General features: G+C 40.7%; 1 protein-coding gene across 1 annotated transcript in view; it reads right to left on the reverse strand.

Annotated features, from left to right (window-relative positions):
* Positions 1-1977: 1977 nt before the first annotated feature.
* Positions 1978-13475, reverse strand: part of SLC35F1 (solute carrier family 35 member F1) — a 412158-nt gene continuing 400660 nt past the window's right edge. The window contains exon 8 of the mRNA XM_068551025.1: positions 1978-3997. Coding sequence (XP_068407126.1) covers positions 3773-3997 — 225 coding nt within the window. The 3' untranslated portion in view covers positions 1978-3772. The remainder of the gene's footprint in view (positions 3998-13475) is intronic.

The raw sequence follows: 13475 nt of genomic DNA on the forward strand, positions 1-13475 counted from the left end.
TCTACTTATAAAAGCAGATCACAGCGGATCTCTACTTAAGAGCCCTGTACAAAGGCTGTGTGCCACTGCTCCTTTTTTCCTTGAAAAATGAATGTTTTTCTTTTAAGATTTTAAATATATAACTCGGACACACAGTCTTTTCAGCTCATTTAATTTTTGAGGTCTGATTGTGAACATAAATGACAAGAACATGTAAATTTATATACAATCGTTTCTCAGTACTTAAATTTACTGGGTGACTGCAGTTAGTGGAGAAGTGACAATGACAAGATGCCGTGTAAGTTCGGAGCAGAAACGCAAACAGTCCTGCTTTACAAATGTTAATGCTCTTTCTTTGTGTCTGGCATTGTGCCGAGGGCAGCTTACACAAATCTTTCTTCTTTATGAGAAATTGTTTCTTGGGGGTAAATTTATAATTGTCCTACATGTGTTTTAAATGTGGGCTTGGAGGTTGTAGCCCCAGAGCCTCCTTAAGTACCTAGATAAAAAATTAATTTTGCAAATTACAAATGTGGCTTTAATTTGGCTTTTCGAAGCTACAGCTCTGAGACCAACTGTGCCCTTCCTAATTTGGAAATATTTTCTTTCTGGTTTTTATTTTGACATGTACCCTGCTATCTACTTTCGTTGCTATTTCTAGCATCCCACGGGAGCTGCTTCCCTGGTTGTCATAGTGCAGACAAACACTCAAGAAAACCAAGAACTCTGTGCTTTCATAAAGCATTTATTTTTATTTGAAAACATTATACAGGCATTACATTGCCACAGCCAGTCCATAGGGGAGCATGCAAATATCAAAAATGGAGAGTTTGTTCAACTTATCGGTGTCAATTTCCTTTTTGGTTCATATCTTCCATTTGCAGTGTCTGGATTAGTGTGCTTTGTTACGTGGCTTGACAGTAGAATCCTACCCATGGGGTAAAATCTGTACTGGTAGCTAGCTGGGGACTACTAAATGGTTACAAATCAAAAACAAACCCAAAACAAACAATACTACACGCTTGTCAAAAGGTTAATAGCACAAGTTAGCAATACCTAAACTAAACATTGAAACATTTTCATGGGACACAGTGGTGCAAATTTTTCCATTGCTTGTTCTACCTGGTTGTGTATTTCAGAGCTCGGAGCTGTGGGAAAGTGTGACCAAGGCGAGCAGTATCCCCAGTGCAAGTTGTCATTGAGTGAGGACCGCCACTTAGGAGAGCTAAGGTTTGCTTACCCAACCAAATTCTAGACAAATTGCTGAAGTCTCATTTGTGGAGGAGAGAGTGGTTGGTGGTGGATTGAAAAGCTGAAATTTTTGCTGGTGTCTACTGAGGTTATGAAATTTCAGAAACTCAAACAGCTAGAGTTTATGATGTCCTACCCCCATTTCCCACCCCACTCCCAAAGGATCGATGTTTTTAACACAGAAAAAGAGTTTGTTTCTTGCTATTTTCTTTTTTCCCCGAAGGGTCAATCTGGAACTCCTGATCTCAGACAATTCAGTACGTTATCAGCCTTTCTAAATGGAGAAGAACCAACACAGTGAGCTACCCCAGTGACATGAAAATCTTGTGTACAAGGACATTGGATGGTAAAGGGTATACAGTGAATTCACCTTAACATTCACACTTGGTTTCCATACAGTGGAGTCAATTAAAATATCCTAGAAAATAATTCAGATGGCAACTTGTAGCCGTCCACTGATTTGCAAACCCTTTTGAAATTTAAATTTGAAAAAAATTCCCAGTCCACTGAGTCGACTTGGAAATACTTTCATCCACTTATTTCTCATAAGACTTTACTAAGCGTCTACAAATTAGTGTCATAAAAATGAATAAAAAAGACTAAAACATTTGGCTTAAAATAAATACTAAAAATGCAATAAATCAAGCAAATTATGCAAACCAAAGGAATGTAAACACAAAAATAAAACCACAGTCTTTAAAGGTCTTCAGATCTGAATGGACAAAATATTCAGAGAAAGGTATTTAATTGGTTTAAAGGTAGCAGAGAGCAAACATTGGCAAAGTTCTTTTAACTTGATATAGCTTTAATGGTGATTTTTTTTCACTGAAAATAAAACATGTTTCTAAGGGGGTTGAACAGAGATGAACATAAAATCTGCATGTCAGAAAAGATAGTTTGTCTGCTCCAACTCCAAGGGCAGGACTACCTGTCCTGGGGTAGAGGGCAGGCAGAAGCGTCACATGGGTGCTGGCGGACAGCATGGGATGCTTCTGTCAGCCGTATTTAGGCCTTGTTCAGGCTACTGTGGAAATCCTGACTAAGCTGCAATCTGTTCCCTACCTTACAGAGACCCCACTGATGTTTTGCTTTGCTTGCTTAAGATGTATTGATTTGAATTGCCCAAAACATTTATTTTCCCTTTACAAACCCTGTAACTCTATCGAGGATCTTTTTGAATCGTATTGAGGCCAGCCAAAGGTAAAGACTATTGCACGTACTGACATGTAGAATCTATTGTAAATCATAGAGGTTTGTGGTGTTTCTTGATTTTCTGTGTTTGAAGAAAGGGCTATTTTAAGGGCAACAAAATTAGACCAGTGACATACCCCTCAAAGCCTTATCAGGACCCTGTAATATTCTCTGTATCCATAAGAATGTTGTGTGATATATTCTGCTATTGAATGGATGCCAAATATGACCACAATGCCAGACTTTTTCATTGGTGGCATTTTTACCACTACAAAATGGCCAGATCAATCAAACTATCGTCAGAGACTGTTCCACATCAGCACCCTGACTTTGTTGGGAGGCCAAACAACCAATGACACTCCACAGTAAAGGTAATTTCCCATGCTGGTGTATTTCAAAAAGGATGTCACACAAGAGGGCAGAGGACCATGGCTTTTTCCAATGCCTTGATTGATTTCCATATTATCACTAAAGAAATCTAGGGGGGAAAAGGAAAACCAAATATATTTTTTGAAGAGGGAACATAGGGAGGAGCAGAAAGATGAAAAAAAATGTATTGCCCTAAGCACAAATAATATTATTTCTGGGGTTTCCCATAAGCCACAGAAACGGAACTTTCCTTATCCTGTTATTACAGGGACTTGATTAGCAGAATTATGTGGCACAACAGAAAGGCAATGGCCTGGAGTAATCAGAGATTGAAATATAAAAAGGCTAAAATGTTTGTTTTATATCTATTCCTAGAATAGAGAATTATATGGTCAGTTGCCACTCCCCACAAGGGTCACAGCACAAAATACATATTGAGCAGGCAATCCAACAGGTAACAGAGGAAACTGTGAGCCCCCAGGTCCCTAGGATAAGGAAGCGTCGTAGGGTGGAGCTCCTGTGGCATGCAGCACTCAGAGACTGTGCACAAAAATAAAGTGTGATTCTTAAAAAGTGGCTTGCCATAAAAAAGTGGGATTGATGTTAACTACATGTGAGTGGGTCTGGTGAGAGTTCCCATCAGGAGTACAAAACCTCCTCCTGAAAGTCGGTGTAGTAACAGTAACCGTAATAATACAAACAATAATACTTGCTTTTGATTCAAACATTTTCACAGTAATTAATGCAGGGGGGTTGTGACCCGGATACACACTAGCTAGGCATCTCCCCAGGTCAGGTGGATCAGAGCCTGTGTCTCCAGGGATGTTTAGCTTACGCCTTTTACAGGCTTTCAGATTCGCTACCTTGCAGTCCACCTGTGTAAACCGCACCTAATAAATACCTTTCTCTATGTACAAAACATGAGATGACGGGCGGACACACGGCTGCGGAGGTGTCCTCAGTGGGCTGGGAGGGTGTCGTCCTAGGCCACACGAACGTGGGGCTCGTCTTCAGTCTCCTGGCCCAGGCTGGTATAGGTGACTGAAGGCTCCACCTGAGCTGTGGCTGGTAAGTCCACGACGGGTCCCGAAGGATTGCGGAACTGCTTGTAAACCCGGGGGTCCTGGGCTATGTATGTGGAGGTGGAGGAGTAGAGCACCAGGCCGAGGAGGATGGTGAAGAAAGACAGGAGATAAAGTCCTGAAAACTAAACAACACAACAGCCAAGTCACTTAGCAGCCAGAGCAGAAGCACTTACACATGAATGAGGTGCAGAGACGGGAGCGGAGCCGTGACAGGCAGCTTGATGAGTCGGCCAAGGATCTTGATGGAAGGTGAATGTTCTCTTCTACCCTGTCTTGGTCTTATTGATTCTCCTTATCTTTTTTCTTGACTCCGTGGCTAACACAGAGGAACACTCAGCTAATTGTCCCTAAAGCTAATTGTCCCCATCTGAGTACCTGATGTGAGAGAGAGTTAATCACGAATTAAAATACAAGTTAAAAGCAAAAAACTCTCCAGTATCACTCAACAAAGAGTTGGTTGTTTGTGACTTCATTAAACACGGAAGAAATAGAGATATTCCACTTAAGGTTGTAATGAAGCCATAAACACCGAGTGCCTCACTGACACAGCTGCATCAGGCACTTCTGTTTCACCTTAATCCAATTCAGACACTATTTGTCTTCTGAGTAGGAATTGTTATTGACTTTGGTAACTGTCTTTGCAAGATTAGATTATCCTTGGATAGAAAGAAATAGTATAACATTTCATTCTTGCTCCACTAATTTAAAAACAAAACCAAGTAGGGATGGATATATAGTATTCTGTTCCTAAACTACTGCTCGACAACTCATAGAGTTCTGTGGTGAAAAAAAGAAAATATTGGTGTATACAACTTCCCCGAGAATTTACATATGTTTTTTAAAAAAAACTACACCTTCTGGGCCTTCTTGAGTAGTTATTCTAGAATTATTTGAGCAGTTAGTGGGGGAGAGGGAGGTAACAGTATGAGTGTTGCCATATCTGTTGTTTCATTCATTCATTCACTGCTTCATTCAACCAATAGTTTTCTTCTATGTCTTCTCTGTATCAAACTTTGAACTATGTGCTGGGGAAAGAGAAATGAAAACATATGGTCCTTACCATCAAGGACTTAATAGTCTCAGTGGAGAAACAGAGGTACAGATAGGTTAAAACAATACAATGCACTTATGGCCTGCCAACTCCCATTGTAGTTGACAGCTGTTGTCCCAGTCTTGACTACATCTTGCATCCATTGGGAAAAAAGATCAATTTGATTTTCCTATTTTATTTTGTATGCTCATACTGTAAAAGAACTAAAAACTGGTAAAAAAAAAAAAAAAAAAAAAAGACAAAAATTAATTGGAAGCTGGAAGAAAGGAAAACAGGAAAAGGATCCAGAGAGTCTATAAAGTTAAGTTGCAATGCTATAATAAAGAGTTAAAAGGTGGCTATAATGTTCAGTAATAGGAAAGGCGGTTTTGAAAATGACACTTAGAAAAAATATTTCTGTGGTTAAAAGTTCCTGCTATGATGTTTTGTTTTGTTTTGTTTTTTACCTCTCTGTCTCTGTCTCTCTGTCTCTCTCTGTCTCTTTAGCAGCAGCAAGGTAGTTAAGACTAAAGATCACTTTCTGATTTTCTACAGCACTTCTCACTCTGTCCTGTAAGTCCTTTATCCTTCACACTCATATGATACTACTTTCTCAGATGGATTTGTATACTAGACTCAGCTTGTAACAGCTTCACTTAATTAGCTTGATTAATTCAGTTTTTCCCAGTGAAAATAATTTTTTTCTTTATGAATTTGTTTGTAAAACAAAATGGTAGCAAAAGAAGACTATTAACTCAGGACTGTTGTATATGATCTCAGAAAACTTATTTACCCCCAAATTTGCTTCCTGAAGTTCTACATTCAAGAGCTTCATCCTTTACCTGAAACTTTGGCAAATGAAATGAGTTTGTTCCTAACATTAGCAACATTTCAAATATTTTGTTAATGACTCTCATTTTCAAAAATCCCCTCATGCACCTCCAGTTTCCAGTGAGAACTTTTCAGGTCTTGGGTGTGAGGCCGCCCCTGTTGCAGCAGATGAAGGCCGAGAGATTAAGAATGGGGCTCTGAGATTAGAACTGCATTATAACCACAAACAGGATTCCAATCTAGCCCCACTCCTCTTTGGCTGTCATTGTGGACAACTTTTTTCCGGGTCCAAGTTTCCTTATCAGTACAGTGGGGATAATAATTGTACCTACTATATAGAGTTGTTATAAAGATAAAATTAGGTAAAGCATGTGAAGCACTCATCCTACTGCTTACCTCGCAGTGAGTATTCAACCTACATTGGCTCCATTGTTATTATTATTACAGCACTATCTTATCATCAATGACTATACATATAAGACTGTTACAATACTCTTATATAATCATTGATGAAATTGCCTTTCTCCTATAGTCCCTTGACTACGGGACTGTGTCTTTCTTGACCAGTGTCAAGTGCAGAGCCTGGCATAGTGTAGGCATCTACTAAGTGTTATTTGCTCTTTGTTTACATTTTGAATGAATTAATGAATTTAATTAAAGTTTCAAACTAAAGAAAGAAACCATAAAAAAATCAGCCTGTACCAATAGTGTATTTCAAATGTTTTAGCTTTCAACTCAATCTAACGTCATCTCTCATACATAAAATGCTAAACAAAGACTCCTTGAAAGGGAAGTCATAGCACTGATCCTTAATCATTGACTCCAAAAGTCATCTTCAAACCTGTGATCAGTTAGAGGAGAGTGATAAGACGATGAATTGGGAGGAGCAATGCAGACGGCAAGAGTCTGGGTAGAAGATTGTAGGCTGCTGACCAGAGGACTGGCAGAGGAAGTTTCATAAACTTGAGGTGGACAGGATTTGGCAACTGAAATAATGTAGAGACAGGAAAGGATCTGATACAGGGTATGAGAAGGATTTGAATTCCTCTCAATTTCTAATTTTGGCTGCTATATTCTGACTTGATCAATATGACAAAGATTTTAATAGCCATTTTATGTAAAGCTAATGCCTTTGCCAGTGTAAAAAATAATATCTGAATCAATCATTTTTGGGGCATGGAACTATCAAGTTGAGTGATAAAACCACTACAAAGTGTTTTCCTGGGACACAGCTTTAGAATGACAACACATACCTTACTTACAATGCATTTCCATTTAATCATACAGAATTCACTCTAAAATCGTTCAAAATACAGACAGAATGGAATTTGATATGATAGAGGCATCTTGGAAGTCACCCAAGGGGTTTTATTAATAGTCGGTAGAGAGAGTTTTCATTTAACACACAAACCCAAAATGGGAGCAGTAACGCAAGCATTAGATTAATCCAGAGAAATATTGAATGTTAAAAATAATTACAGAAAGGCTTTGTATTTTAAAAAGTAAGAAAAAGTTTCATTTTTCTCCTCTTTATAGATTGATAAGAAAAAAGAAAATTTAACAGGGGTAACTAATTGGATGACCCTCAGTTCTGGATGCTGCACTTATCCTGATAGGGCAATTGTTTAAAAAAACCAATCAATCAAACAAAAATTCTGTATATTCTAGGCTGCTTAATTTGTTTACTGCGAAGAAATACTCATGCCTAGTTCCTGGAAAGCCATCTCCCAGTGACAGATAAGGTGAGTTTCAGGTAGAGGTTTGCTGCCTCCCTTTAAGAATACGGGTTGGGCTTCCCTGGTGGTGCAGTGGTTGAGAATCCGCCTGCCGGGACACGGGTTCGAGCCCTGGTCTGGGAAGATCCCACATGCCACGGAGCAACTGGGCCCGTGAGCCACAACTACTGAGCCTGCGCGTCTGGAGCCTGTGCTCCGCAATAAGAGAGGTCGTGATAGTGAGAGGCCCGCGCATCACAATGAAGAGTGGCCCCCGCTTGCCGCAACTAGAGAAAGCCCCCACACAGAAACGAAGACCCAACACAACCGAAAATAAATAAATAAAAAAATTAATTAAAATGTTAAAAAAACCACAAAAAAACAATACGGGTTGCTGTCTGAAGTGTACTCCGTGGTCCTCGCCACAGTCAACTGTAGCCCTTCAGAAGATGTTGTGTGTTCGGTGCTGCACTTCTGCCTGCATTTTATCTGACTTGTAATTTTGAGAAGCTGAAAAAGGATGCACCCTTTCTCACTACCACACTGCACACACTACTGACTTTTCTCTTGCCTTTTTCCATCTTGACGGGTCTCACTGCTAGCAAGGATCAGAAAGCAGTTGCTGTACATAGGAGAATGCCTGCGTGTTGCTTAAAGCAATCTGACTGGGACACGAGCCATTAATTCAGAATGGGGTGGCTTGGAAGACTGATGATAAATCTGCACCAAGCTCTTTAACCTCCAACTAGGGATGAAACCTAGCTCTTAGCCAGCTGGCATCTCAATATAATTACTAGTTAGCTAATGGGACATTCAGCACATCAGTTAGCGACAGGCCAAATTTTCATTTTAGTTTTGGTATTAAGCATCTAAGTTGAGTTTTAATAAACGAATGACTTTAATGGGCCTAAATCTATACAAGTAGAAAACCACATGGTTTGAAAGCCATTTCAAAGTATATTTATAAATATATCAACTATACTATGTGAGGAAGAGGTCAGTTTTTAAGGGAGGTATTCTTTTTAGGTTGACTAAAAGATGGCAGGGGTAAGCAGAGGAGAACGTGGGCAACTGCAGAGAGGCGTGAGGTAGGGCATGAAGTGACTGTGGGTTAAAGCTCTACTTTCACTGACTGTGTGTACCAACTGCCTCTACATGGAGGGCCTGGTTTTTCCTTCTTTCCTGGAGAGTGCACGTTAAAAGAGGCCTTTTATGCTGTATGCCTCTGTGTAACATGGCTTTTACAAGGTTCCTGATGTTAGACTGGTTGTTTTTGCTCATTGACTCCACTTGGGCCTATTAATGACCAGAACTAATTTTGATTTAATAGATAATGAAAAGTTAAAAGATTCTCTTAGGGGCTTCCCTGGTGGCGCAGTGGTTGAGAATCCGCCTGCCAATGCAGGGGACACAGGTTCGAGCCCTGGTCTGGGAAGATCCCACATGCCGCAGAGCAACTAGGCCCGTGAGCCACAACTACTGAGCCTGCGCGTCTGGAGCCTGTGCTCCGCAACAAGAGAGGCCGCGATAGTGAGAGGCCCGCGCACCGCGATGAAGAGTGGCCCCCGCTCGCTGCAACTAGAGAGAGCCCTCGCACAGAAACGAAGACCCAACACAGCCAAAAATGAATAAATAAATAAATAAATAAATAATTCAAAAGAAAAAAAAAGATTCTCTTAGTTCTTAAAGAGAGATGTATGGCAGTTCTGTCACCAAAAAAAAAACAAAGGTTCGTTGGAATCGGAAATTATGTCGCTTGTGAGAGGTGGAAGGAAGACCCGGAAAAGAGCAGTTGGTGGGTTTCCTAGGAAAGTGGGGTTCAGGGGGATGAGACTTGGGTAAAGCTCCTGAAGTTATCTGAGAAGAAGGGGAGATTTAGATTTAAATCCAATTTAGGTCTAACTTGGAGAGCCGAAGAAGCTCAGAGAAAATACAATTGGAAGGAGGGAGAAAATAAGGTCAGATTAGAAAGAAGAAAGATACAGGCAAAGAAGATTTCTCAATAGCTAGGAGGAAACAGGACTGAAAAACTTGGAGAGCCCCCTTCCCCTATATAATTCTTTTCTAAATTTACTCAGCACGTATTTTTCTCTCTTTGTCTCTCTCTTTTAGTGTATATATATACACACACACACACACACACATCTATGAGCCACTACTGCTGATCTGATAGGATCCGCCTTCTGAACTTTTCTTGAGAGAAGCTGAGCAGCCTGAAAGAACACCACCCCTGAAGGTTTCTCATGTATAGCAGGTGAGCAAAGGAGTTGAAACTGGTCTCTCAACTGCATAAGGAAGCTTCTCAGAAATGAATTCAAGGATATTTCTAATTTGCTTTAGACATGGCTTTTGACATGGAAGTATTTCACGTATACAAAGGACATGTGGCCACAATAATGATTTCCTTTCTAGTTCTTATTCAAGTTTATTCTTTTAAACAGACACAGATGTAATCAAACCTTTCCACATTTTAAACTCTTTAGCAGAAAACATCTAAGAAGGTAGAGTCTGGGAATCTACAAATTTAGCAGTTGCTTCAGAAGTCAATGCAATCATGGGTCAGTAGAACCATGAAAGCAGTGACTGGTCATTCCCAAGGTTATATGCACAGGCTGATACAGGTGAGGTTCAAGGGCTGCTGGGAAGAATTTCCATGCAGAGAGATTGGCCTGGCAATTTCAGCAGCAAGTTATGCCTGGGAAAAATTAGACTTTTAATTAAATTTGGGAAACTGTCCTGAATACTCTGCTGTGTAAAACAAAGTGTCTTCTCCCCTATACTACCACACTCCATGATATAAAATGCACATATAAAGCCAAATCAACTGGCACATCTAACCAAGATTTCTAGACTCAAAGGAATAAATAAGCCCAATTCTGTTTCAAACAGAATCAGATTACACAGTTTGGAGATCTTATAGGTACCAGGGTAATTTAAAGACACAACAGTGACGAAGTTAAGCAAAATACCAATTAAAAGAATGAATCATGGGACTTCCCTGGTGGCGTAGTGGTTAAGAATCCACCTGCCAATGCAGGGGACACGGGTTCAAGCCCTGGTCCAGGAAGATCCCACATGCCGCGGAGCATCTAAGCCCGGGTGCCACAACTACTGAGCCTGAGCTCTAGAGCCCGCAAGCCACAACTACTGAGCCCAGGAGCCACAACTACTGAAGTCCGCATGCCTAGAGCCCATGCTCTGCAACAAGAGAAGCTACAGCAATGAGAAGCCCTAGCACTGCAATGAAGAGTATCCCCCGCTCACTGCAACTAGAGAAGGCCCACGCGCAGCAATGAAGACCCAACACAGCCAAAAATAAATTAATTAATTAAAAAAAAAGAATCAATCCATTAATTCTTCAAAAAAAAAAAAGAATGAATCATAATTAAAGATAATGCTGCCATCGTGAAGTTTTTAAGTCCAAATATTATGGGTAGGTAAAACTGGATTTTGTAACTAAAAGGGGAGTCCAAGGTCTCTTGGGTCCCCACTTGATATGTGGGTTGAAAGGTGGACCCTGTGGATCACAGCCAATCTGCTGAGTGTCCTGGGCCAGGAGGGAGAGGACAGCTCACCATGAAAACACGTCTCTCAGCAGCCGTGTGAGTATCAGAGGGCTGTGGACCACACCTTGAACCTGGGAGTGGAACGGTGGGGAGAGAACCAGAGGAAGCTGGTCATTGCTGGGCAGGCTGTAAGCTGTGGCTTGGTTGGGATCCTGTGACAAAAGGCTCTGCCTGCTCCTGATCTATCGCTGCTGAATCTGAGTCAATTGCTATTCAGGGCAAGGAAACTAGACAGACCTGGCTCCACAGAAACACCAACATAAACAAGTTGGTACTTGACCTCCTAATTTTGGCTCTGCACTAACCTAACAAGATCATTTTTATTATTATTAAGGGCATTAAAAATGCAAAAGTTCTGCTTCTGAGTTTACTGAACTGGAAATAAATTCCCCTCAGAGGCCCAAGCTTTTTCAAATTCTTTGGACCTGCCTCATTATTGCTTTGTCTCCTAGTCTTGTCTCCTCTTATTTCTCTTCCTCCTCTTTTTTCTTCATTCTTTTTTGTTTTTAAGAAATAAAAAGGGGCTAAATTTCTCTGGCTAAATATTGCAATATTCCTTTTTTCTAAGTCATAGCATGGAAAATACCAAATGTGGGCACGGCACACAATCTATCGACAGACACTGAAATTGGTTGTTTTTAGGGACTAAGAATACTGACCTCCACGCCTCCTTCCACATTCTTTCTCCAATTAGGAGAGAGGAAATAATCCCAAATTCATGCTAATCTAATTGAGACAGAAAATAAATCAATGAGTGCCTTAGTCAAAATGCCAAATGGTCTCTCTATCCATATCAGAAAACCAAGATATCACTAAGATTTAAAAACTTGGGAAACAACTTATCCTCCAAATATCATATTGTTAAGGAGAGAAGCAGCAACCAGGGCCCTTGCCCCTCCGTGGCCTGACACTGTCACTCGGGGCAAGGCTATGTCCCCCTTGCAATCTGAGTTCAGTTTATGAGGCCTTCTGTTTGGTTTGCAAAACCAATTCATTTGGCAGTACATTCTGTGCAGCCAATCACATCTAAGGCCAATAAGGGTTCTCTTACAGGCAAATATCTTCCCCTGTGGGTAATTTCACACATGAGTACAGCAACAAGGAGCTAAAAATGGATTCCTGCCACTATCTTTTATATGACAGACTTTTTCACTTGGTTTGATGAATTGTTAGAAATCCTCGTTCATGCAGATTTCTATTCTCTGCAGTCCAGCAAAAGACCTTCATAGCCAAGCCGCAAGTGGAATAAAAGGGGGCTAGTCTGTGGGAATGTTTAATTATAGGCTCAGTTACACCAAAGGCCATTCGATGGCTCATTTACGTTTCCTTCCCACGAGTGGTTCTTATTATCACTAGTCAAGAAAGGATGACATTTGTGTGTGAGGTACACCGAGCAGTGGCCTTCACTCTCATGTTTGGACTCTTGCATCACATGAGATCTATTTTCTCTCTACACAGCACAGGGGCACACACTGGGCTGGAGTGATTTTGCAAGGGACTGAATTTTAAAGCAGGTGAAAGATCTTAATTTATGGAAGTGATAGTATTGCAGCTCAATACACCTCAAAGAACATCTGTTCCATTACAGTGGAATCAAGAGATGGAAATGGGAGTGGCACCACTCACTTTTTCCTAGTGATCCACTGGTAAAATTTTGCTTCTTGTCACTGCAACCTTTTGCTCTGCTGATCTAAAAGTCTTAGTTCCAAAGGGAGGAACATATTCACCAGGAGACACACAATGATTCCACTGAACTGAAAGTTAAGATTGGCACCCAGCCACTTTGGGCTCTTCATGCTTCTCAATGAACAAAGAAGGGAGTTCTTGTCACTGCGCTGGCTGGGGTGGTTGACCTCGGTTACCAAGGGGAAATTGGGCTGCTACTTCATGATGGAGGTAAGAGTACGTCTGGATTACAGATCTCCTAAGCATCTCTTTGTATTACCATGCCCTGTGATTGAAGTCAACGGAAACCTTCAACAACCCAATCCAGGCAGGACTACTAATGGCTTGAACTCTTTAGGAATGAAGGCTGGGTCACCCCACCAGGTAAAGAACCACATGGTTGGCTGAGGTACTCGCTGACGACAAGTGGAGTAGAGAATGGGTACGGGAAGAAGGTAGTTATAAGTACCAGCTACAGCAACATAACCAGTTACAGAAATGAGGACTGTAATTGTCACGAGTATTTACTCCTTATTTTGTTATTAATATGGTTGTCAGTGTGTGTGTATAAAATATCTTTGTTTTCTCCCTTCTCTTATCCCCTTATCAGATAAGATGTATTGATTTTACATCATAGTATTTAAGTTACAGGACATCAAGGAGAAGAGTGAACATCCCCTGAGATGTTTGCATCCTTTTCTAGGGAAAAGGTTAGTGTGTTTTCAGTTGTGTGCAGGCTAGTTGTATCATGTTGGGCAAAAGTACCATCTTGTTATTGTCTTTATTTTGAGAT

This window comes from Eschrichtius robustus, chromosome 9, assembly GCF_028021215.1.
Source record: "Eschrichtius robustus isolate mEscRob2 chromosome 9, mEscRob2.pri, whole genome shotgun sequence".
Classification (NCBI taxonomy): domain Eukaryota; kingdom Metazoa; phylum Chordata; class Mammalia; order Artiodactyla; family Eschrichtiidae; genus Eschrichtius; species Eschrichtius robustus.